At 34.8% G+C, this 27,643-nt stretch overlaps 1 protein-coding gene across 1 annotated transcript in view; it reads left to right on the forward strand.

Moving 5' to 3' along the window:
* The window catches only part of ULK4 (unc-51 like kinase 4), a gene marked incomplete at its 3' end in the record, with an annotated part of 159,011 nt that overhangs the window by 36,234 nt on the left and 95,134 nt on the right, over positions 1-27,643 (forward strand). The window contains exons 19-22 of the mRNA XM_057381049.1: positions 2,375-2,458; positions 10,222-10,383; positions 16,819-17,001; positions 22,244-22,371. Coding sequence (XP_057237032.1) covers positions 2,375-2,458; positions 10,222-10,383; positions 16,819-17,001; positions 22,244-22,371 — 557 coding nt within the window. The remainder of the gene's footprint in view (positions 1-2,374; positions 2,459-10,221; positions 10,384-16,818; positions 17,002-22,243; positions 22,372-27,643) is intronic.

The following is a 27,643-nucleotide window of genomic DNA, read 5'->3' on the forward strand; positions in this document are numbered from 1 at the left end:
RTGTTTCTATGTCCAGCCACAATTTTGATATTTAATAATGATAAAGATAATTTATTTTTCATATGAACATTTGGTAAATCATAAATTATCAAATACTTAGAATCAAGTTCAGCTATTTAGGTGCAGGATGATTCATTCGGTAAAATGCAAAGTGACTATTTGCATTTCTATGGCTTGGAAAATACTGGGAAATGTCCAGATAATCATAATAGTCCTGTGCAATCCTAAACTCTGACACTGTGTATGTACTTGCTTATGAGATCATAGATCTTACTCATAGGTAAGATCTTATAYTCCATCTCTGCATTTTTATTCCAAACAGAAGCCAAGAGCAATTCACAAGTAGCATGAGCAGACTCCAGGGAGTTTGTTCTGATAGTCTTGAGTGGATTGCCTTGGGGGAAAACTTTCAAGTTCTATGTAATATTTTTATTCATTTTGTGCTGTTTGTGTTATTAGGGTGCAGAACCCAAACTTTAATCAAAATCAACATGGGCTGTGAGCAAAAAGTACGAAGATTCCCCAGTGTTTGGTGATATATTTAAGTTTATTAAATGTCAAATGGTGTACATTACGTTTAGGTAATTAAGAATGATAGTAAGTTTCATAGCCCTTTTTTCCTTTTTTAATATCTAAATAGAGATTAAACCTTACAGAAAGTCATTCATCAGTTTGAAGAATGGAAGAACTATTAATGTTTTAGGACTGCACAATTTCTTAGGGCTTTTTATTTTATAGTGCATTTAATATGTATGGTTACAAAAGAACTTGAAAGGATTTCTGGTTAAATTATGTGATTACAATGAGAAACAGACCCATGCCATTTCCACCACAGATTGTAGTTTTAACTCTGTTTTGACTCCTAGTCTTGTCCTCCCTCTTCCAGGTAGAAAAYATTCCACTTTTGCCTGTTTGAAAATAATTTACCTTTACTTTCTTGGAACATATACTGTGTTTTCTTAAACTTATACACAACACCTTGGAAGACGAACTGTGATGACCTGTCAGGATATTCTTACTCAGATAAGATGGAGGAGGTGGAATGTAGTGGATCTGATGTGACTGCTGGATGTCAAGCCACTCTTATTATTACTGTCTATATTATCCCATACCTGCTAATGCAAAGTTAGCAGAAACAAWGATTATGAATGGGAAATTTAACAGACTCATATTCTCTATGAATATATGTGCCAAATAAAGTTTTGTTTTCAATAAAGGAGGAAAATTAATTTTACTAGACAATTCAGTAATAGTCTTTCATGCTAATTTGCCAYGCTTTAATTAAATGCCTGAAATGATCATATCATATATGTTGAATTACTGTAAGACACTCAGAAATCAGCAAATTTAGAAATTGTCATTTGTTTCTGCATCGTTAACTCTCATTTTGCCTATCCTATCCTGTTTATTAAAACMTCTTAATTAGAATGCTAAAAACTGAGAATGTAATCAGTGGAGTTCAAGAATAGTATAATTTCTGAAGAAATTTGTGCTTGTCATCCTTTGTCTRCTCACTGAAATAAGTTTCTCATGATTTCATGGCCTATCATCTTCACACATCTAATACCTATTATTTCTCACTTCTTTTCCCAAAAGAGCCTGCATTTTTTCCACTTGCTGATAGCTTTGTATTACTGGATATGGAAATTGTTGCAGTTAAATCTCAATGATATCAAAAGTGTCCCCTTTTGAAGTTAAAATTTTACAATAGACTATTGCAGGGACAGGGGGAAGTGGAGTTCACTTCTAGTGGAAGAATTAAGCCCTTATTCAACTACTTGTGAATTAACCTCTCTAAAAGAGTGACTTCAAGGAAATATGTATTACAATCTTGGAACAATGTTCATATATACTGGATGCTATACCATATATSAAATTTCCTTAAATACTTGGTATCTCTTTTTATAACTGAGCTTTTTTTCAAAAGAAAGTTTACTTTTTTTGACTACTAGAAAAAACTAATTTTGTTAGTTTGGTATACTTAAATCACATCTAAAGAGAAAAGCAGTTCTACTCTTATTAGTCAGTTGTCTCTAAAGCACTTAAAAAGGTTCAGAGGAGTCAAAGAACAGACACTTTTTTGTGTCTGTGTGCATTAGAATGAATTGATAAAGTGCAGAAATATTAGGAAAAATTCTGTTATGGATTTTGAAGAATATTTAAATAGGCTAATATCAATCTCTGCTGCACATGAAATAAAATTAGATAGTAATAATGTCCTGAAATTTAATATGTTTAATTACATATGTTAATTTGAAATGTGTTTAGTATAACCTTATTCAGAACACTACTTACAACATTACCCATTTTTTTATGTGACTGAGATTGTTGTGATTTTTTGATTTAATCAATTGTGCTGTTGGCTTCATTTCAGGAAGAAAAAGGGGAGCACCCTAGAGAATGCTGGGCTCTTCCCTCAGCTGCTTACACTGTGCTAATGAGGTGTCTTCGTGAAGGGGTAAGGCTCTTTCATGGTCCTCAGTAGAATTTCTCCACAGTAAAAACCCTTTAGGCATTGTATGAGGATTGTAGCCTGCAGCATTGCAGTACCTTGTCAACCAAGTATTGCTCTTGAATTYAAATAATCATAAGACCATGACCTAAGCAGGAGATTAATGCAGTGCTGTTTTCTGTACAAGGAAAATTTATGTATTGCTGCTTGTGTTGGGAGAAATGGGTAGTAAATATAAATTACTGTTAATAAATGTGAAATTTGTTTATGATACAGCTATCTTTTGAGAAATGTTCTGACAATATGTGCTGTCCTCTTGCAATTTGATTTTTGTACATCTTTGTAAATCTTTGAGCAAGCTTTAAGTTTCTTTCTTGAAGTGGCTGATACAGAGTTTTTAAAACTGCATTGTTATCCTACTGGCTTGTCAGCATTCTTTTGAGGCCAAAAAGTAGCAATTAGGTTTATTCTCATACGTGTGATATGCTGTGTTCTTCATTGTTTTTGGTGATGGCTTAGCSGTGCTAGAAGAAGGGAAGACAAATATGCATATAGTTCAATTTGTAAAATGAAAAAGAATTGAGTGAAAGGTTTACATTCATTGTTTGTATGAGACCACTTGACTTTATTTTTGCCCAAGGCAAAGCTCAAGGCAGAAAACATGTCAGAGGTAACTAGAGGGTGGAAAGCAAGAGGAAACACCTTTTTTCCTTTCTTTTTTGAGATCTTTATTGCCTACAGATTATGATTAATATAAAAGGAGCCTAGATGCATTTTAATTTCTTCAAACCTTCACGTGACCATGAACACAGAACTGAGTTTGTATTGTGGACTATTTCCACCTCATAATTAGAGTAAGATGTCACTCCAAGGCACATTAGTGAGATGCTATTTAATTATAAATTTAGTAATGGAAGACTTGCTATTTCTGAAAATACAGTGTAGAGAAACTAAAYCAAGCCATCCATAAGACACTAATTCATTCCTATAAAATAAAATCACTTCTTTGTCCTGAAACATGTCAAATTTTTCTTAATAATTTATTGTGATGTATTTTTTTCCTGAAAAAATGACACAAAGTAGAAATATATTTGCCATGCAATAGTTAAAATTAAATTTAATTAAGCATAAATTTAAAGTTSTGTCTAGCCTAGCCAAGTACAGCTGTGTACTTCTGCACTTTCAGTTTGTGAGGATGCGCATTTATAATSTAGATATGCTTTTTTTAAGACATGTTTGAAGCTGTAAAAACTATAGAAGACTTTAGGATAGACTGGACTTCTGGAAGTCTTCTGTTCGCAGTAGGTCTAAATAGATCAGGGTGCTCAGGGACAYGTCTATTTAACTCTTGAATGTCTCTGAGAACTATGATCCTACAATCCCCCTGAGGAATGCTTGCACACCTTCATAGGAAGAAGTTTTTACTTGTTTATGATTGGAGTTTTCACTTGTGCAGCTCTGAAAACATTTGTTGCCAGCTTCTCTTTATTACATATAGGTAAGCTTTGCATTCTTACAATAATAATTAAAAAACAATAATTATGCTTAATTAAATAAAACAATTGTAATTGTTCTAAGCTCAGTTAAATAAATTTTACTTGAGGATGTTTTCTGAAGTGATTATGGGCATATTGCTTCAGTATTTATGAAAACGGCAAACTTTTTGTAATAAGGTGTGAATTACCACTGTGCATTTTATAAGCATTATAAATACTCACTACTAGTTTTTAATGCCAGTTAAGAAGCTTTATTTGATGAATTTAATAAGAATTCAGGAAAATAAAACCAGTTCATGTGATTCAGTGCTGTAGTTTATATAGCTTTGAGTTTTATAAGGTAAGTTCGCTGTTCTTCAGTTTCATTATTAACTACTCTGAGGTGTTCTTGGATTTCTGAAGTTTTATGAGATTTGTCATTATCAAAGCAGAATTGCCCTCTGAAACAGAGCAGTAGAACAGGAAGAAGTTTCAAATATATGTATGTCCCTTTTATTTGCCTGTAAAGGAACAAAATGTTCAGAAAAKGCAGAGAAGTGTCATTTCCATGTACCTTCATGCCTGAGAATCTAACAGTGACAAAAAAGCGTATGGGTCAGTGAAAGGAGTTTTAGGGTGATGGAGTAGAAGACTGGGAAATTCTTTTTTTCTGTAGGGGAACACAAGTTCAGATTTCCTGCATTTCAGTGTTGTTAATTTGAGATAGAAACTGATTTTCAACTCAGGCAAAGAACAGTCAAGTTCAATTATGTATCAAAATAAGGCAATTGGTACACTGATAAATAAGTAAATGATACGTTTGGTTTGACAAGTTTAGCCTTGATATAATGTTGCAGACTGTCAGAATGCATRTAGTAAACATTCCGATATTTATTTACTAATCTTTTCCAAAAACTTTTTCCATCAGTAACACAAAATGCCTGTTCAAGGTGTGTGTCTAAGTTCAACTTTTAGATGTTTGTGTGCAGTCTCTAAGATAGCAGGGTCCTGATTCCTACTGCTAAAATGTATAGCTCTTACAGTTCCTATGCTGAGTACGAAAGATACTATCTGTTTCAGAAAGGACATTCTTATTTAATATTAAGTATTTRGTGCTTAAATTTAATGTGACAACCATTTTTCTTTTATGCATTTTACTTCATTTATTCAAAATACCCTTATGTACTTGACCCTAAATGAATCATCCTGTCTCTTATCTGAATCTTGTTATTGACTGCATATATTTTTTTCTCTTTATTATATTTAAGGTTTAACCTACTCTTAACTAAGTGAAATCTCAGCTTTAATTTCTGTTTTACATTTGCTTCAGTTAACGCTTACGTTCTAGTCAATTCTTTTGCCTTTCTGCCTTCCCTGATTTGTCCCTCACATTGGCCCTTCCTTTCCTTCAGATCCTCCCTAGTCTTAGAATTGATAGTCTTTCCCATATMCAAACTTCTTTTTGGTGTGTTTTATAATTCTTCTTCTCTGATTTGGTCTGGATTATGCTGGTTTGATGAGGTTATTCACTGAAACGAGACAGTGAAGTCAGAAGCTGTGCAAGCCTTCTTTTCAGTCTTCCAGAGTGTGGAACCACTGAAAAATCTTTCAGAAACCTGGTATCTGTCCATTTCTGCTCAAAACTGGCATGTAAATATAAAATACACATTTATATGCAATTTTAGTTGTAACTTCATAGAATCTCAAAACAATTATATACAAGCAATACACTTGCATGGATAAATGAATATATATGTATTWGCTGGATCTAGCTTTCTGAAGGTGCATAATCCTCTCGTTTTATAGAGTGGCACCAGAGAACACATTTGATTAAGAAATAGTGAATGAGTTTTACAAAGGATAATTTTCTGTCTCTTAGATGTGCAAAGTACTGTGTAAGCAAGATTTTTATTAAGTGAGAGCTTGCCAGAAAGCTATATAGTACACATTTCCCTCTTCCATACGGATTTTTTTTTGTTTATAAGGGGGCAAGATTTAAGTCTCAGGGCTTTGGTTCTGAACAGATGAGAAATTTTAATAATAAAAGAAATCTTTARAAAATAATTGCCAATATAGTATAAGGCAGTATGTTATATAATGTATATTCTTAGCCAGAACAGCCATTTCCTTGATAGCAAATTTGGAGGAGAAAGGAGAATTTAGAGCACAGGAGAWTAAAAGCACAACTATTTTCTCAGAAAGTATAGTACAGCCTATAGTACAGGGTCRGTTTGAATCATATATATTCTCATTTTTATTTCTTCTTTAGACATCAGTTTTTTTCTGGCAGAATTGCCTATAGGATAAGAGCAATTCTCTGAATCATATACATTATCATTTTAATTYCTTCTTTAGATATCAGTTCTCCAGCTTACTGTCAGAATGTTTAAAAAAATTCACAAAGGGTATTTAACAGTTTTGTTTCTACATGTTTACTCTTCTCTCTGAAGGCTTTATATTGCAAATTGTTGCCAAACTAAGATTTAATTCTCAGAATCATGAATGCTTAGGAGGGCAGCTTTACTTCATTAAGTTGTATTTGTAGTTCCTTTTTATTGTCTTCTTAGATTAAAGGAAGAATTGTAGTTAGAAGTTGATTTAGAAGAATTGTGTAGAATGCAGTGTTACTACCTAAATCCTTCCACATTTAATGTTTCTTTATTTATCAGTACTATGCYGTTACTCAGCTGTATGTGTCTACATGTAATATAATATAAGATCATAGAATCATAGAATGCCCTGAGTTKGATGGGACCCACAAAGAWCAGAGTCCAACTCCTAGTCCTGCACAAGAYACCCCAAGAGTCWCACTATGTGCCCWAGAGTATTGTCCAAACTYTCCTTGAACTCTGTCAGGCTTGGTGCTGTGACAGCTTTCCTGGGAAGCCTCTTCAGTTGCCAACATCTCTCTGGGTGAAGAACCTTTTCCTGATATCCAACCTAAACGTCCCCTGACACAGCTTCATGCTGTTCCTGTCACTRGTCACCCGAGAGAAGAGGTCAGTGTCTGCCCCTCCACTTCCCCCCTGAGGAAGCTGTAACTGCAGTGAGGTCTCCCCTCAGTCTCTTCCAGCTGAACAGACCAAGTGACCTCAGCCATACCTCATAAGGCTTTCCCTCCAGACATTTCACCATCCTAATTGCCCTCCTTTGCACACTCTCAAACTGCTTAACGTATTTTTTTTGTATTGTGGCACTCAAAACTGCCCCCAGCCCTTGAGGAGAGGCCGCCCCAGTGCAGAGCAGAGCAGAACAATCCCCTCCCTTGCCCGGCTGATGATGCTGTGCCTGATGCCCTCCAGGACATGTCTGGCCCTCCTGGCTGCCAGGGCACTGCTGAGCCATGTTCAACCTGCACATACCAGGACCCCGAAGTCCTTCCACAGTGCTGTTCTCCAGCCTCTCATTCCCCAGTCTGTCCATGGAGTCAGGATTGCCTCAGCRCAGGTGCACAATCTGGTTCTTCTTAAACTTCAAATGGCTGGTAATTGCCAAGCYCTCTCAGTTTGTCAAGGTCTCTCTTCAGSGCTTCTCTGCCTTCAACAGRGTCAACAGCTCCTCAMGAYTTATTTTCTTTARTAAATCTACTTTAAAAGGATCATAAAATATTTTATCCTAACCTTTAATAAAATGAAGTTGTGCTATTTTTAGGTAGTATGTTGGTTAGCATAGTGACTGTAACTTCAGTGCCTCCAAAATTTTTGGTGCACTGTTAAATTTATAACAGTAAAAATATCTAGTAGATTCAGTTATTTAAAAAAAAAATGAAGTAGATTTTTTATGATTTTGATTTGCCCCCCATTAGAATGGAAAGACTTGCTTAAAAAGAGTTTACTTTTAGTAGTTTGCTACTTGTTTGATTAGAAGGAGTTTATTTTTAGTAGTTTGCAACTTGTTATCCTTCCAGTATTTGGATTTGCACTTAGGGCTCTTTTTCACTAAGYGTCCCTGCCTGCACTGGAAACAGATAGATCTGAAAATTAGCAGCTTGATCTTTAAGTGGGCTTTATAAAACTAGTTGAAATCTGAACCCGTTGAAATTAAAGTATGTGCTTCTTTTCTTACACAATTTTATTCAGCGTTTTAGATTCGAYGCAGTTCATGATATAGACAGAGGGTTACTGATATATGGAACTGCATTACTCATATCTTGAACATCCATTTCTGTTCACTAAAATAGCTTACGTCCTGGTAACATCACCAGATGACTCCTTTAGTTTAGGGACCAAATCTTAGTTTAGATGAGGCTTTCCTTGCAGACAGCTAATTAAGCAGAAAATGGTACAACTCTTGTTGCTCAGATCATGCTCAGGAATAGATACCAAAGGAGCTGAATCACAAGGTCTCAGGTGGCAGCAAATAGAATTACTTTGACAGCATCATTGAGCTTTTAGAGCACAGGGATGATACATGACCATTTTCTAGTCAAAGTAGCAGAGCAATCTGAAAAAGGACATATCTCATCAGTGGCTGAAAAGAAATAAAGCACATCTTCAGGACCAAATTTTGCAAAAAAAAGAGATGTAATTATATCTGGAAATTTGTTAACCTTAATAATAGCTATTATCCACTGTATATTACTTTGATTATGATTAATTAATGGGATTATATTTCATTTATTATTTGTTYATGACTGTTTAAATAAGGAGTGAAGTCCCAACTGGCAGTCTTAATAATCATTTCATATGTGAGAGGGACTTTACCTGACTATTATGTTTCAGTTACGGATTCAGTTGTTAGATGCATGTAGTCRATTTGATAAATCCATGTATTTTTACCCAAACCATACCCCCCAAAAAACCCCACTAAAATGCAGAGGTAAAATTCACAGAAAAATAACAAARCTGAATATTGTTGGTAAAAAGTTTTCAGAATTTTAATTTTAGTAAACATGTGTGAGTATTTGGGTATTCAGGTCTTTAATAGATCAAAATAATGCGAAGTTTTGCAGTAATCAAAACTGTAAAAAGGGAGAAGCCTAACTTCTCTGGTTTTAGGCAAATAAGAAAGAAGACCACAGAATTCAGTGGAGTTTTTATATAAGAATGCAACCAGTTTAGATGGAAATTGACTTTGGTATTTCTGTTAAATATTTTGAGTAGAGCTGCAGTTCTTTGGAAGAAGAGGAAGGATTATCGTGAAAATGATGAATGCAACCTTTTTTTTTTTTTTTTGACAGCATTATACCAGAGTTTCTAACTATTTCTACATCTAAGATCTATATTTTAGGATTTTAGTAGAAGGAAAAGGGGATATTGAATATATTTTTAATGAGGTATAAGTTCTCTCCTTCTACGAGGCTTTTGTACTTTCTGAAAGCTTTATTATCATTGCTTACAGTTGTTGCTGGCTCTGRTTGTAACGATAAATGTCAGAAGTCCAAAGCTTAGTAGGCTAATATAGAGATTAGTTTAAGAAAGCAATCAATTAGATATTATGATGAATTAATGGTGAAGCCAGACTATGAGGACAAATTGAATTATAGAAATTATATTAAAATTCATTCYTGCTGGATTCAAGATTCTATTTAAGGCTAAGTTGAAAGACTTCACTTTTTTTTGTAGATGAGGTGAGGCAATACACAGCCAAAATAACATCAGCAACATATCTTCCAGTTCTGTTAAAGATTCTGATTTTAAGTGAAAATTTTATGATTAATACCAAAAATATGAAGAGTCAGAATCTCATATGGAAATTTAGGACTTCTTTTAATAAATGAGACTTAATGATTTTTCTTAATTATTGGTCAGGATTGTCTGTTTCAGGAGAAGAGAAGTGAGGTATGCAATAACTTAATTTGTGAGAAGTCATTTTCTTTATCCCAGGATTTGCTGACTCTTCTGAATAAAGAAGGTTTAATGTATTTTTTTTACTTATGTGACTAGATATCTCATAATTTGCTGCTCAGAGCATGTTGCAATGATGAGTTTTGACAGAAATTAATTCATTTATAAGGCACTGATCATGGAACACCTCTAACATAACAACAGCTTTTCATTTTTAATGACTGCATTTAGTTTGGGGTGATTATTTGGAACTGAGAAGTTTTATATTGAATTATACTTGTATTAAATTGTCTTTGCAGTAGAAAAGAAAGGTGGGGGAAGTAGGTTCTGTGAACATAACTTTGTGTCCAGGTGATGTTTCTTGAGAAATTACTTTGGCAAGTATAAAAAAGAAATAAGAAACCACAGCAAGACAATATACATTGAATAAAATGTGGACATAGGCGGTAGTTTACAAAGAAATTAGAAWCATTTGCATATGAGTTTTCCTTTCCTCTCCTTCCTATAGGAAGAGCGGGTAGTGAACCATCTAGCTGCAAAGATAATAGAAAATGTTTGTACTACTCGCTCATGCCATGCACAAGGATTTATTACAGGAGAAATTGGACCTGTCTTGTGGTACCTTTTCACACATTCTACAGGAGATTCTTTGAAGATAACTGCTGTTTCGGTAAGRAATTTCCTTTTATCGTAGTGTAATGCTGTAGCATTTAGTCTGTAAAACATTCTGAATTGRAACCAAAATGTGTTTGCGCATTTTTGCTGTATGTTTGTGTATTTATATTTCAGACTACATTAAAATATATTTGAAAATATTCTGACACTGAAAAGTGCATTTATTGCAATTCAGTGCTTATTAATAGCTCTTGTGATTCATCATTTTCTGGAACTTGTATTTCCTTATGTGGAAAGGAATTTATTAAATTCTTGCAAAATTGAAATTTGCTTTTTTTTATGTTGTTTTAAATAAGGAGTGTTTATTCTCTTTATCAAAGACTTGTTTAGAAGACTTAGCTGAATTCATCCTGTTACTTTTAATAAAACTGCCTGGGCCTAGTCTTCGCTCTGAATTTTTAGGGTAATATAGAATGATAACAAGACAAACAGAGTGATGACATGCATGCAGAAGGTTTGGAACAGAAYGGTTTATGAGGTAGAAAATACTTGGCAGGGCCTGAATTTAATCATATTTTTTGGTCTTTTTACAAGAAAATGTAGTTATGGTACAAGGGGGAATGAATTCAAACTAAAAGAAAATAGGTTTAGATTAGGTATTAGGAAAAAATTRTTTATTATGAGGGCRGTGAGGCACTGGCACACGTTRCCCAGAAGAGTTGTGGCTCCTGCATTGCCTGGCAGTGTTCAAGGCCAGGTTGGATGGAACCTTAAGTAACCTGGTCCAATGGAAGCTGCTCTTGCCCATAGCAGGGGAGCTGGATCTAGATGACCTTTATGRTCCTTTCCAACCCAAACWTTCCTATGATTCTCATTGAGAAAACGAAAGTATTACCCACCAATACAGGTAATATTTTAGAATGGACAAATATGTTGATTTATTGTTAATTAAGTGTGATAAGTGAATGCTGATTTTCTGAGTAGAGCTCAGACTCACAAATGAGTTTACTATTGCTTTCCAAATGGAAAATTATAGTGTCGCTGCTGCAGCAGTGTGCACATAGACACATCTAGCACAGAGGTAAAAAAAGAGAGAGAAATAAAAATTTATTTGATATATGGCTGAAGTGATAAATGGAATCATAAGTTTATAATTTAAAGAATATTTATTGATCATTTATCTCAGTGTGCAATATAAACTTCTCACATATTGGGAAAATATCTGGACATTTTAGAACAGCAAACTTATTTGGTAAAATAAGTGTTATAGAAGCCTTWGCTGTGTAGCATCTGAAATTCTTGGCAAGATCAGTCTTAGAACTTTCATGGGTAGAGAATAGTCAGTCTCTAAATATGTGAAGTATATGCATGAGTCTGGCTATTAGGCTGTTTTGTCAGAAAGGGTCTTTTTGAGACTTTACCCATTTGATCTGTGAGTTTTATGCTCACCATAATCACAACAGCTTATATGGTGAAAGCCTGGAGATTAGAGTTATGATTTCCTTTACCTGCTGAGTTTTTAAAGTAGCCTGCTGGATCCTCTCTTCTAGTACTACTTTTGCTGTAAGGGTTGTTTTGTATCATGTGCTGTCTGTTCTTGTCAATCATTAGACTGAGCAGTTATTATTTGTTTGCTACTAGGTCATAGTATTGTGGGGTTTTTTAATCTCTCAACTCATGTTGAAATATTCTTGTTTCTCTGCTATCCATTTGCTTCGTCATTTACCATTCCCTTGATTCCTACAGCAGACTTCCAGGGCCTGTCTCATTTGTAAGGGGCCAGTTGGCACTTATGCCTGTTTTGTGTACCATAGTAAGTASCATATCCTGGAGAGGTGAACCGCTAAGAAGTCTTTTCTTTGTCATAGTGGTTATGCTATGGGTATCTAGCCTCTCTTAAGCACTACTGATGAGAAGAAAATCTTCTTACTGGAAGAACTGGAAGGTAACAAAAAACGGGCAAGACAATGCTAAAATCTGAAGAGCTTATTATAGAGCCTATAACCTTGTTTGCTCCTTTTTTTCCCCCCCTTTTTTTATTCTTTTTGGGTTCATTGATAAATGCCATTGTGTACTAGTCAGTGAGGATTTATTAATTGCTCAGAGCAGTTCAATAGTGCTGGTGTTTCTGTGGTCTCTTCCAAGTGAGAWGACAGAAAGTATCAGAGATTGTGAGGTCCTTAGTTCCTTTGCCACTTGTTCATGTAGTTGTGATAGAGCAGCCTGATATTTATGGGCTTCTTGCTCARCCAGAGATGTTAAATGCAGTGACAAGTACAGTAAATTACTATGTTTATATTCTACTTCAAAGTTGAATTATCTGACACTCACGTGTTGGTGCTGGGACTTGCAATGACATTAGTTTTGCCAAGCTCTATCTGATTTTTTTTATTGTGTTTGAAACATTTTTATTATAAAACTAACCAATCCTCAGAAATTACTCTAGAAGCCTTCTTACAGATGACATCTGTTAGGATAAAGCAGTGATTTTAGGAGGTCATGATAGCTACAATTACCAAAATTTCCTAGAGAAACTCAGCTGATTTATGGGACATCCTTAGAAACTCAGCTGATTTGTAGGACATCCTTTCCCTGGCAATTGTCAATCTAAGTAAGAAAGATGGCTTTTTATCATACTGTTACCTATTTGCTCTCAAAGTACCTCAGCAACGTACCTTAGAATTTTAAAAAGATGATCAAGTTAGGTGTGCATACTGAGGCAAAAGTTTCTTCAACATTTTGTGCATATCTGTGGTATAAATGTACATATGGACAATAGATACAAAACTATAACTGTTGTCAACTAATTTTCTTTCCTCTGAAGGCAACTGCATATTTTTCTGTTGTGTGCTTAACAAAGATTCAGTCATGCTGGAGGTAGGGCTTGCTCCAAATAAACACATTGCAGACCTTTGAATGAAAGCAGCTCTGAGGAGAGTTGCAAGACTCACTGTTCCACATCCTTGGTCAAACTGTTCTCTTCTAGTTTTTTTGGTCTTCATGGAAATTATTGCTATCCATGTAGCTGAATTCCTCTCCTTCTTTCAGACAGAGCATTTTGCACAAATGTTCTTGGGTCTGAATGGRTTCCTGGATTTTCGCCTCCACTGTTTTAGGGGTTGTTTCCTTTATCAGAAGGCTGAGGTTTAATACTTCTATATGAAATGAATTGAACAAGGAAGCTTCTAAAGTAGGATGCACTAAGGTGGTACTTAAATTCTTTTGCTCCTTTGTAGTGAAACACTAAAGTAACAAGTGGATAARCTTATTACTCAATGGCTGATATAAATCGTGTTTATGTGTTAATCCTGCTGGGGTATTTAGATATATMATCTTGTCTTCATTTGGTAACAATCAATTGATATTAAACTGTAGTGCAGGCAGATTTTTTCATAGTAAAGTTTATGGAGATGTTAGTGGCATATTAATTTAAAAAATAAAATACTAATCTATTCTTCAGTGATAGTGTACTGTATGATTTCTACATTCATTAAATTGTTGCTACAGATATGTAGGCATTTTCATTCTGCATGACCACATAAATTGACATCATCAGTGTCCTATTTAATTTTATTATGCAGTCATTCCTGTCTTGCTTGAATGTATCCTGAAGAATTTATTTTTAACTGACATCTATATTCAAATGTAAGAATACATTTCTGTTAAGAAATACATCTGTCACATCTTTACTTAGAGAYAGCAGTCTGCCTAAAGCATATCAGCATTAGTTCTATCAAATTTTACTTATGATTATTTCAACCAATAATAAAAATATATCAAGAAGATTCTCTGTCTTCAGTCTCTGGAGTCAAAAAATGACACTTTACCTTGTCCTGCCTGTCAGAGGTGGCAAATGGGGAGTRTGTCTCTGTATTTTTTTCTCACTGTGGAGTCCAACATGCCTCAGGTAAATATCACAGATTTTGCCTGTCGGAAAGCTATGTCTTTTTATCATTTTTCTAGATTCAGAAAAAAAAAATCTGTAAGATGTCAAAGTGATATTCTGAYACATTCAGCAGCAGGAAGAATCTTTTCTTTCCAGCATACTGACAGCTTTTTATTAAGAAAAAAAAAAATTAAAAATAAGAGATGGCTTTTCCTGCTGGAAGAAAAGTAACAAAACATAAGCCACTTAAATGGAAACTAATTTTGGAAAGCTCAGCAGAGTCTTTTGGGGGATTTGGTTTCTTTTGTCATTTTCTTAAGTAATTGATATTTTATTTCAGAGACTTGTGTATTGCAGATGCTTTAGTGCATTCATTCTCAGACTTGAGAGAGACATGGAAAATATCCTGAAAGAATAAGACCAGAAGGATAGGGCAGAGATGATRATAGAATCCTGGAATATCTCAAGTCTGAAGTGACCGATACGGATCATGAGGCAAGGGTTGGAGTTGCTGAGRGAAAAGGTGCTGGTTAAGGCTGTGCAGAGCGCAGGGATGGAGAAGCCAATTCTAGGAAAGGCAGTGSCAAAGCTTACTCTCAAAATGGACATTTCATGTTCCAGGACTGCTGTCTGGAGATGATGGTGTGAACTCTACTCTCACCTCTTTCATCATCAGTTTCTAATTYCTGCTCCATCACCTTTTGTCCTGACTCCATCTATTCTCTGCAGATATTGGACCTATTGAAGTGGTTTAGAATGCTTTGTCTTCTAGCCCCATTTAAATTCTGTCGTCTTCTTTCCTGCTGAAGTGTTGGTTTCATTTATACAGCAGAGCATTCTATGACATACAAACTAAGGGGAATTTAAGGYCTCTCCCCTTGGCTGCTGGTGGGCTGGAGCTCTCCTGCTATTGCCATAGCTGCCGTATGATCCTAGAAAACAGCCATGTCTTTCCTATGAGATTTGTCTGGAAGTCWCCTCATGGCCTGTGACTGTGGTCATCCTTGTTTGACAAGATCTGTAGCAGATGTCTAAGGCAGAGGAAATCCTGCACACACCAYGTTAGCACACCAAGTTAGCTCCATGTTGCTTTGTCACAGTCTGTCCCTAGGTCCCAACAGTTCATTRGTAAAATGACCCTCATGGATATTTTTAGTGAATGCACATACCTCCTGCCCACTAATTCTGAAAACTCTGAATAGAGGTGAAGGGCTGGATTGGATCCTGGGGGAAATAGAGCGTGCTGTACTAAGAAACTGAGATTGAGTGTCTGTGTTTTAAAAGACAGGGAAAAATTAATAAAGGAAGGAAAGTAAAAGGCTGCAATCGATACGGTTCCTTGACCAGAAAGGACAAGGAAGAACAGGAGCAGAGTAGATGAACAGCATCAATAAAATGTCTGTCAAGTTCCTGATTTACTGTCTTCTATGCTGTTCTTTTTTATTCTTTTTTTTTCTTCCAGTTTGTTTTGAGTAGTGTTTCCAAGAGCGCTGATGAACTGGACAGTTTCTAAGGTTCTTACATAGAAAGCTTTTCTCTGGTGATAGTACTCTGTGTAATTGTCTGTAGTTTCTCTTAAATGAGACCTTACTATTGAGTGCACACCAAGTAAACATCAATTTCTAAATATAGCTGATCTGAAGAGAAGAAAATGATTGTAAATATTGTCTACATTTTGCAGGAGTCACCTTCAAAGTTTTTCCTGGGCACCAATTCAGATTTTCATGTGAATCCAGTATTTGACATAAACTGTTCTTCTATGCTAACATAAGCATAGAAGCATATATTTCAAGTATATTCAAGCCAAAGAAAAGGAAATTTTTAATGTTTAAAGAATCTTATTTTTTTTATCTGGAGAGAACAAAAACAGTTGTATTTTGAAGGTTGCATTTTCACAGGTATGAAATAGCTGTTTTGATTTGGAGATGAATCCGCCCTGAAAGTTGTTTGGTAATGTTTTTTACGAAACAAGTTAGTAGACACTGAACAGGTTTGTGCTCATTTCACTAGAGTATGGTCAGTATCTGCATTTTCTATTAAAATTGTTTTAATCACTGATATTTGCCAGTCAACCAYTTGGAGAACAGTTTGCATGTTTATTATACTGACCACCAGATTTAAAGTAGTATCTAGAGCTAAAGACAGACTTTAGACCTGAGAGAGAGAAGATGCCCACCTTTATGGGCGCCCATAATTCCTGTGGCATGTGCCATCTCTGTGTTTTCTCTCCCTGTACTCCCTTCCAGTACAGTGTTATCTGATGTTGTTTATATTCTGTGCTTGACAAAAGACTCAAGCATGGACTGTGATGCTCCATCACTATTGTTCTCTAGAGAAAATGAGTAATGTAACTGTTTAATGTTGATGTTGGTGTATGAAATATTTAAATTTCAGCTGCATAGAGTATATAGCAATATATTTAGAAGAATTCCAGGTCTTTAAAAATAAATGGTCTTTTTCCCTAATATTTTTTTAATGAATGAATCTATATGAACTCCTTATGTTCCTAAAATATTGGAAAACTCACCATGTGCTTTTATTTTCCATTATTTTTCTTGAAATAACAGTCCCATTAAATTTTTTTTTTTGTTTACACTTTTGTAGGCTTTATGCAGAATTACTCGTTCCGCACCAAATGCTTTCCAGAGTGTCATTGAAAAAGTGGGATTAACAGCTGTATTAAATTCCTTGGCAAATGGAATATGTAAAATTCAGCAGTACATGCTCACGATGTTTTCAGCAATGTTGTCATGTGGAATTCATCTACAGAGGCTAATTCAAGAAAAGGTTTGAGTTCAGATTAATATTATTCACTGGTGTGGAATTTCACAAAAGGAAAAGTTAAAGTTGACACTGCTAATGGTTTTTGGGTTTTCAAATTGCTTTTCAGTGATATTTGCATACTGAATAGCAGAAAATGAAGAATGTGTTTCATTTATATTTCTATTTGCTTAAAATCTAAATTATAAGGTGTGTAGTTTTTTTCTTTCTCATGGATCTTTGAGAAATAGGTACTAATGGGTGTATAAATTGCTCCTGCAGCTAGAATTAATCAATTCAGAATGCCATAGCCTGACCATGATTGATAATGGGCCCTAAGAAAAATCTTCAAGGAATGAGTAAGGACAGCTATTTGACATGGCTCTTCTAGMCATTTAAAAGAGAAAATAAGGAGTGTCCTGATTAAATCTGAAGCTGTGCTTTATGCTCTCCTTAAAGGACCTTAGGCCAATTTGTAATTGAAATATCTTGCAGAAATCTGCATTTTAATACCTTAGGTTTTTCATTTTAGTGTCACTGAATAAAASTACTGGTTCTGATTTATGGCTAATATGATTTTTGGTATAACTGATTAAAAGCTTTCTATTCTGATTCCCAAATTATTTTGTACTTAGATAAAAAGTGTTTATTTTTTTGGCAGTATATCTGCATAGTTTATAAATGAAAGTAATAATCTCCATTTGGAAAGGATGAAAACTGGAAAGAAAATAGGAACTCTAGCTCTTGTTGTCATCAGATACTCTCTTGTAATGTATGCTGTAACCTGACAATCATCTTGACTATAATAATCTGTTGGGCATTAGTTGAGAGTTTTATTTCCCTACATAATGTTTTTACAATTATATTTAAATTACAAAGCAATCTACTGCTTCCCACATATGTGGCCTGAAATCACTCATTCTCTTCCTAAAATTAATTTCTRTAGCATGTCAGAATTGCCAGTGTGTTTTTGTAAGTGGATGTCAGCTGGCCTTAAGCTTTCCACAGTAGCACTAACAGGTGCCAAATTGTCCTTAATGTTGCACYAATAGTGCACATCAATGTGAGTTGATGGTATAGTCAGAGAAGCATAATCAAGAATTATTCACTTGAACATTCAGCAAAAGAATGCATTGTGTGGCGAGCCTATGGCTACAACATGATGTTTTCTGTGAAGAATTTCTTGTTTATATAGACTTACATTGCTAAAATGACTCCTGTACTGATACTGGTTTTCTTAGGGACAATTACTAGAAGAATTCCCTTTCTGATAACGGCAGTTCTTATGAACAATTCTACTCAAATTTTACAGATTAGAAAATTGAAATACAGACAAATATAGACATTTCTTTAATATATCACAWTAATGATAGAAGTGGGAATAGCAGCCAAAGCGGTAAGTGAAAAATATTGTATTGTAAAAACTGATAAAATCAGTCTGGCTCTACTGCATGGGTCCATATTTGGTAACTATCTGCCTTGCAGCTCAGACAAACCTAATCTCATAGACAGGTTTGTTTTTTTTTTTTAATTTTTTTTTAATGAGATTAGCTCAGTTGGTTAGAGCCTGGTGCTASTAACACCAAGGTTGTTGGTTCAATCCCTGTGTGAGCCATTCACTTAAGAGCTGGACTTGCTGATCCTTGTGAGTCCCTTCCAATTCAGAATGTTCTGTGATCTGGAAATTGTATTGTACAATTTTGGAAGCTGAAACTAGATTTCTATTTTTCTTGAATACAATCTGAAAATACAAACATGCTCTGTATTGAACTGCCAGGTGTTACCACATTACATGGTGTGATATTATTTTAGTGTGAAAATAAAATTTAATAGTCCATGYGCTTTTCACTATTTCATGCTCATGACACACCAGTCCACCTAAATGAGAGAAGGGAAGAGTGGTTTTGGCCTRCAGATTATTTTGCATTCTGTAGAATTTGTGTCTAGTTCAGCCTAGGAGGTAGAAGAAGCTCAGTTTCATACAGAAGGCAGTGACAAGGTAGTGACTATCTGTTTGCAAAACAACATATTAAATGATACTTAAAGATATAAATTCAAGATGGAGATGATTTAGCTTTGTATATATTATCTGGAAATGCCATTAACTTGTAAGACTTAGGACTGCCCTTGTTTTCTTTGCTCTTTAAGAACAGCAATAAAAACCAGTTACAAAATAAAAGCCAGAAATGCAGTTCTGTAATCATTGATACTAATACAAAACTTCAGAGAATTACAATAGCCAAAAGGGACGGATTGGGTTTTGTCCCTCTCTGATACAGAGAGATACMGTTTCTTGTTTTGGAAACTAAAATAGTTTAAATGATGTTTTTAAAATAAAGCATGGAAAAAGAACTAAAAATCAGGAATCTTTGACATATTATAGCAGTAGATTAAAAAAGCCCACTGCTAATTACTTTCWTCTGGCTGTTAAGGTTCACCTTTGAATGGGTGAAAATCAGTCACACAGCTTTTAGAATGCAGTTAGGTTCTTCCAGAGGCCAGGTAAAGGGGCAGGGTATTTTTCATTTGGTTTCTTTTTTTCCTCAACTAGTCATAAGTAAAATTATTCAAATACTTTCAGCAATATATTGGCAGATCTGCATTGTAAATGCATTATAAGTGTTGTCCTCATATTTCAGTAACTGTTCTCAATTCTTTGTCTTTTACCTAAATGTGGACAAGTAGCTACCACTATAGATGATGGTTTTGTCAATAGCAGTATGAATTWATAAAAAGATAAAAATGTCTTTAACAAAATCTTTGTAACACTAAACTTCTAATATGGGGATATTTGCAAAGCATAGAAAGGGAATTTGCAAATACATAACTATGTTTGCTATTGTAATTTCAATTTCTTCTTTAGCGAGATAGTGGTCCAGCTGTTTTCCTCTTGTATAGCCAGTTCAAAAACATCATTGCTTTTATTTTAAACTTGCTTTGCAATATTACTGAGTGTATCCAATATAAAGTCATAATCTTGTTGTAGTTGACAGTGTGTTCACTTGAAATTAAAAAAGTGTCCTCACCTTGCGCAGTTTCCATGGGTACATCAAACATTTGCAAGGGAGGGAGGAGCAATATAACAGTGAAATGATAAATAATGTATTTGGCAGTACTGGAGTGATTTTTAGCTTTTCTGATAAATGAAGTCCTGCAAGTCAGCAAAGGTGTGCTTCACATTTTCTTTGGATAAACTGTTGCTMTTTTGCAGTCCTCAAACTGGCCAGAAAAGCAAGTTCCAAAAGGTCTCATTTATTTCTTAAACCATTTTATTTGGAACATACCCAGATGAGTGTGATGTAACAAATTTTAATTGTCCTAACCCATGTTAACCCCCACATGTAGCATTAAAATATTCTTGCTTTCCAGAGTACGAGGACTAAAAGTCTGAGGTGCTTTGGCTTGTAGTTGCATGTTTGTTTATTACGGTGTCCCTGTGCATGTTCTATCAAGTCTGCTTACGTTAGCACAGTCAGTGTTGCATTATATATACTCTTTGAATATGTTTGAGGTTTTATGGGATTTCTTAATATAAAAACTTGGTGTTTGTTGTTTTGAATAATTTCACTAAAAAAAAACAAACCTTGAAAAACCAAGCCACACTTAATTAAAATTCAACCTTTGCATTTATTAGATATATATATTAGAACTTCACTGTTCCAGCTTCCTACTGGAGGAGCTACAAGTCATGCTCTGTGAGCTGTTGAAGTGTTTAAAGCAATAAACTTAACTTTTTTTTTAWTTCCAAGACTGAGGAACTCTTCTGTTTATGAAATAAATAGTTGAAATACAGCAAAACAGTTCTAGAAGAATTAATGGCAGTTTGTTTTTCTGGGATTTCTGTAGTTAGTGTCTGATGACTGCTTTTGAAGRCAGGGTTAAAATGGTATCAGAATAAAATCTGATGGTTTCTTAGCCAACTGTTACACTCCTGCTCWTTTTCCATTCTCAGTAAAGATGTGTAGTTAATTATTGCAAAGGATGTCTCTAATAAATGACAGTCAGTGTTGATTTGCAGTTATTCTGTCAGCAAACGAGGACTTTGAACAACAATAATATGTATGTTAAATGTGCATCGCACAGCATGATTTGCATACCCTACAGGTCGATTCTGTAGGGTGACTCAGTTTGAGAATCCAGCTCTACTGTTTGAAGGGTAGTTTCTGTTGATGAGACCATTTGTGCTCAGTCTAATTCTTGCATGGATCCATGTGACTCAGTTTGTAAATTCTGGCTCAGTTTTTCATTCTGATTTTGTGTTTTTGTTGATTTTTTTTTAATTTTTTTTTGAGAAGGAGAGAGATTTGAAGTAAGGTTTATGTTTTCAGAACAAAACAATTTGATCTAGAGCTGATCCTAAAATACCATCACTACTACCAGCAAGATAATATTTGAGGGTGGAATTCTTTCTTTATTTTGTTATTTTTGGAAAGAAGCCCAACTGATCTTTGCAGAAGGTGGAGGTTGCTCTGTATGGTGTCATTATTCTTTATTTATCACTGTCCTTGTTAAACTGTTTGAATTATTCTTTCATTCAGATTTACAAGAAGGAATGAGTTAGCAAGGATCTTAGCATCTTACAAACTGACTTTCATGTAGGAATGGAAAATATTCAGTGGAAGTCATGACTCCTTACTCCATGTGGTTTATTCTTTTTCTTTCTTTCCAAGTCCTCATTTTGTTTCTTCCTTGAAGACATGTTGTACTCTTTCTGAACTCAAAATAAAATTACTTTAGATAAAAACAGTCATAGAAGGTAGAAACAATTTTCCCATGTATTTGGAGCAGCTGGTGTATAATTTAAGGTCTGATGTAGACAAGATTATATCCAACTAAGGTGTAGTTTTTAATATTCCTGCATATAAGGGAATGAATCAGTAAAAATTTAATATTTGTGATTAAATATGCATGTATTCTGAAAATAGTTCAGCTTTCTTTTAAAATAMATAAATAAWWTAAAATATCCTATGTTTATTCTTGAGATAAAAAAAAATAAACATATAACTTTTATCATATTTTGTAGTTAATTTCATACAGTTTTGGACACTGTACATTAGATATTGTTTACTTGTTACTCTACCACTTGGGAAGGTGATCAAAGCAGCTTTGCACTAGGCCAGTCAGTCTTGGACAGAATTAATTTGGTAGTGTTCTGTGGATTTTTATTTTTTTTCCTATGGGTGACATGAAAATGAGCAAATTTTAAGTGTATGAAGTCTTACAATGTAGTGTGAATAATCTTAATATATGTGTGTTTATTTCCACCAAGGATTTTGTGACTACAATTACTCGTCTACTTGAAAGTCCTTCAACTTTTATTAGAGCAAAAGCCTTTCTGGTCTTGCTACAAGTTTTAATTAATAACAGGGAGATGTTGCTCCTCAGTTGTCAAACAAGGTAAGGTGATAATGGAAGATAATCAAAGATCCAATCTTTAAAGTTGTATCTGAAATATTTTAAAATGTTTGGTATTTTTGAGCCGCTGTTTTAGAARTGAACTATTTTGTGTGTAATTTGAATCTTTTCATTCATGAGAATATTTTGTCTGGGCTCATCAGGTGACAATTATTCACACGGGAAAGCCACTGTCTTAGAGGCAGAACCTGTCTTTTAAAGTCACTTGTGATCCCAGGGARCATTTGCATTTCTGGGTGGGGCAAATAAATACTGCAATAGTGAGTTGCTATGGTGGGAAAGCAAAATAAAAGGTTCTGTCATGTACCTTCCTCATCTCAGGGTTTGGTATAATCCATAGTCTCTTCAGGATAGTCACACTCAAGGCAAAATAATATTTCATGGCTAAATTTGTTGTGGGAGTGATCTACATTATAATGAGTGAATTTATGTGACTTTTACATGAAGTATTTAATATTTCTATGTTTTAGAATACTTTGCAAGGAATTGCTGRATCATAGTAGAATTGTTATTTGAAATTTTGTGTCTTTGTTAGGGCAAACATATTCGTATATGAGAGAGGAGAAAATTAGACTGTGTTGGAATATGAACTATTACCATGTTTCAAGAATCACAGAGAATAAGTACTGAATCCAAGGGTTTTTTCATGTGTTTTGCAGTGCAAGAAATATTTCATCAGATTTCATATTCTGTTTAGCGTAAAATGCCTCTAATGATTTGTGACTTTTTGAATGGTTACACTTTTAATACCTCTTGCTATTCCTGTGTTTGGTATACCCCATAGGACTCTCCTGTATGTTTGGAGAAAGATCTGACAGAAATCCTGCACAGTTACTATTTGTTTAAATATATCTAAGATGTTATGTGAAGGAGAACAATAATTTTATCAACACTTTGCTTCATTTATAATGCTTTCCAATCRGCTACCTTTCTAAAGAGAATATGTTGTTAGTTTGGGATGTGATTTTGTGTTGACTTTTGGCTTTATCCTGCTGTTTTATTGTGATGCTCCAGACAGGGCTAATTAGAGACCAATTCATAATGTAACACATTAGGTAAAGCRATAGGTAAGCCTTATAGCAGATTTATTGAGTTGATAAACTGTTTTTCTTCATTTTGTAAGTATTCTTCATAATTGTTCTTTAGTGAACAGTATATCTCTTGACAGAATAGATCATCTAGACTGAAACTTTTCTCTTATTTCCAGAAAGTAAGATAATTACAGAGAGGAGAAATGACACATTTTATGTAGAGACAGTTGCAATCATAATATCACTATATAACCCAGAAATTATCSTAAGCCCAGTAGAGATAATGGGTACTCATTGACTTATACTGTTGAATTCCTGTTGAAGTAWTTTAATTAGATGTTGCCATTGTCTGACAGAAAAGTTTCTTCAAAATTAAGACTCATAAATTCTAAATTGCTCGTACAGGAAGCAGTAATCAGTTAGTAGCTATTGAAAATATTTCATACACTCAAATTCTCTTTCTGAAGTTGTTTGATTTGAGAAATATAAAGAGCATGTAGTAAAATGTGCATAAATTCTGATTRATGGTTTGTCTTCAGCAGTTGCAGCTAATGCTGCAACCAGATTTATATTGCTTTAGATGATAAAATCTGTTTCTGATAATACTAATCAATATAAGGCAATTTTTCAGTGAGCATCACTTAAAGRATGATGCAGATGATAAAACAACTGTTTCATGGCAACACTGCATTGAAAAAGGCTTTTGTTTCMTTTAGTAATTATGCTGATTTTAGCTGRGATRGTGTTAATTTTCTTCATAGCAACTACTGTGGTGCTGTTTGTACCAAAAGCTGCCCCCTGGACCTCATGAGCATGGGGACGCCTTGGGGCCAGCATCCCAAAGGCCTTGCTCTGGAGAGCAGTCCTTCCTTTAGACAGCAGCAAAGTTGGGGCAGGGTCTGGAGTGCAAGTCTTATGAGGAGGAACTGAGAGAACTGAGGTTGTTTAGCCTGKAGGAAAGGAGGCTCAGGGGAGACCTTATCACTCTCTGTAAGTACCTGAAAGGAGGCTGTTGCAAGGTTGGGATCGCTCTTTTTTTTTTTCAAGTAATGAGCAATAGGACAAGTTGTGCCTTTGGAGATTTAGATTTGACAACAGGAAAAATTATTTCACTGATAATTCAGACAATAAAATATGGTTCTCACTGGTAACCTTTGTGATATCTGTCCTTGGCGGTGATTTTGGAGCTGAAAAACTGTGGCGTGTGAGGCAAATAACAGCTTCATCATGATTCCACTCATTGGGARGGAAGGGCATGGGACAGGGAAAGGAGGGGAAGGAAAAGTGAAATGAAAGGAGGAACAGGGAAAGAGGAAGTGGAAGGGAAGGGTAATGGCCAACTTATTTTAACTGTACTGGTGTTACCAAAATGGATTTCCTTGTGTTTTAATTCCAGTTTGTGCACAGGTACCAGGATATAAAAGGCAGCAGAAGTAGGCACTAGATAAAACCTTTTTTATTGCCAGCAATAATGGTGCCTCTGGGCTGGGAGCATGAGAAGTATCCTGTGTTACACTCTTGATTCCTTGAATGCAATCTGAAGACTGCCTGCCAAWTTGTTTTTACTGTTTACAGAATCTATTCTTTGGCCATGATACCAGCAATTGCCCTTCACTTTTGGCTATTTGTACACTCAACTCTCTGTGCATGTCCCTCTAATGCCCACTGATTAGCTGAGTTTCCACAATCTTGTTGCAAGTTTCTTTTTGTACCTCTTTTCAAAAGTCTCTCCTTATTCGTGAGTATGGAAACATCTTTGTAATTCCAAATAATAGTGGAGAAACATCTGATCCCAGCTGACCAAAAGGATATTCCATACYACATGGCCTCACGGGGGAAAGAAGGAAAGAAATTCAGGTGAGATGTTAGGAGTGATGGCACTTGTCTTCCCAAGTAACCATTACAYGTGATGGAACCCCTTGTTCCTGGAGATGGCTGAACATCTGTCTACCCGCAGGAAGGGATGAATTAATTCCTTGTTTTGCTTTGCTTGTGCAGATTTTGACTTCTGAGGATGAAAATGCTATGTAATGAGAMATGTAATTTTGAAGCAAATTCATTGTCCCATAATATTGAAGCAATTCACGTATTACTCTTTTTTCCTACCTGTTCCATGGTAGTTGATTACATATCTTTTGTTCTTCCACATATGATACAGCTAAAGAAGATATGAGGCTGAAGTAGCACTTGTTTACTTACACTATGCAAATTAATTTCTTTTGCTGATMTCACTGAGTTTTCTAGTGTCCTTCTTTTCTCCTTGATTTGCAGAGGCAGACTGTTCTTCAGGGGAGGGATACAGCCTAAAGTTTTGTTGAGACTTTTCATTTCACCCTCTTCTGAACTAGTAGTAATTTTCAATTAGTCTCACCGAATTGGGGTTTTTTCGTGTCTAAAAGGTTTCAGAGAATTTCGTAGGTAAACAGAGACTGACCTGGAGGTTGAGCTTTTCCTCCCAAAAGAATTTGTTCAAACCTCTTGTTTTCTACTGTCTGCAGAGATGCACACTTGTGGAAAGATAGGGTAGTATGCCTGACAGACTTTCATCGTCTGAAGAAATGTAATTGTGTGCAACAGCATAACTTCTAAACAAAATCTTTTCTGTTGTCTGTGCCCCCCTCCCATATTTTCAAATCTTATATATGCCCTCAAAGGAAAAGCTTTGCCTGCAAATCTGCTCCAGTCTCMTATCTAGCATATACTATTTTCCTTATACATCTTAAAACTGATCTAGAAAAGTAGTGAGGAAAAGAACTGAAAAGCTTGCCGCTCAAATGGGAAGGCATGGGAATGGAAAGCAGGAGAAAACAATTACATAACTGAGTGATTTCAAGAAAAAAACCCAGCAAGCTGGTTTCAAATTAAAAAGAAAAAAGAAGAGATGAAAGGGAAGAAGTAGGGATTGACCCTCCTATTAGCATGATGTGCCATCTGGTATTACATTCCTTTAAAATAAGCAATATATCTATATTAAGTATCCTTTGAAAATCTTTGTCCTTTTCTGTTACCAATAGTTGACTAATAACAATAATAATAAATAGGAATAAAATCAATAAATAGACCTTGATTTCTTGGGGTGAATGGCCTGTATATATCCTCAGAGTATGCATGACCTTCTTCATGAAGGTCTGTCATTCTCTGTGAACTTAGTATTTTTTCTTCATGTTGATCATCCTCATAAGTGAACAGTTCTTGTTCTTTTAAGTRGTAGACCCCATTCCCATTCCTATCACTCCAGACTGTTAATTTTCTCTTCAGACTGGAATTTACCCTTTTTTGCTCTACTCTTCCACATTTTTTTGCAGAAAACTTGGGTTTTGCTTTTTTACTGTATAAGCTCTCTCACGGTTATATCTTGCAATACAGACACTGGATTTTTTTTTAATTTTAAAATTAAACCTTTGCTTCATAGGCAGTGGTTTATTCCTCATCATATTTAGCTTATTTATACTAACACTTTTTTCCCATGTATTGTTGTGTACAGGACAAACGTGCAATAATGAATCAAATAAATGTATATCTATAGGCCTAGTTTTGCCCATTAGAGAGATCACTGAGATTCATGAGGGAGTGAAAGTCACTGATGAATTGTTCTACATATGACTGAGGAATTTGTCAAAAGACAATAGAGATACTAATGCTTTACTGCCTATACAATTTGTATCTGCACAGTTTTCTTGAGTCAATGTTTACTTAAATAGAACTATCAGGAAAAAAKAGTTGTGCATATTTTTAGAAAATCTTTATGTGAAAGACAATTTTTGTGAATGGAAGAACAAYATCAAGGAGAGAACTTATTTGTCTTTCTTCTCTCAGAATAAATGAACCTAGTTTGTATCCTTCTCAAGTGTGATCAGGTAATAGAATATGCTTTTATAAAACAAAAGAACTTCTTTCTCCCAAAAACCACTTATATTGAAGTCTATTTGGCCCATTTTATGGAAAAAATAGATGTATGTGTTTTTCCATATAGAATCAGATAATTGCTAAATTATGAAAGTGTTTTCTTAAAAATTCAAAATTAATTCAAACTGATATTCTGTTGTATTTTTCAAAGCATTTTTTGAGTAAAAATTACTTGGTTGTCTGGAAAGGCTAGCAGGCCAGTTTAGTTAAAACATTCAAAATTTTTAAATGTAATTTTGAAAAATGTAAATCTTGTAAAATTCTATTTGAAGCGTAATGTCAGATTTTTACGTAGTTCATTTCGAACAGACAAATCA

This window comes from Malurus melanocephalus, unplaced genomic scaffold (genome assembly GCF_030028575.1).
Source record: "Malurus melanocephalus ecotype Western Australia unplaced genomic scaffold, MMel_1.1 scaffold_489, whole genome shotgun sequence".
Taxonomy (NCBI): domain Eukaryota; kingdom Metazoa; phylum Chordata; class Aves; order Passeriformes; family Maluridae; genus Malurus; species Malurus melanocephalus.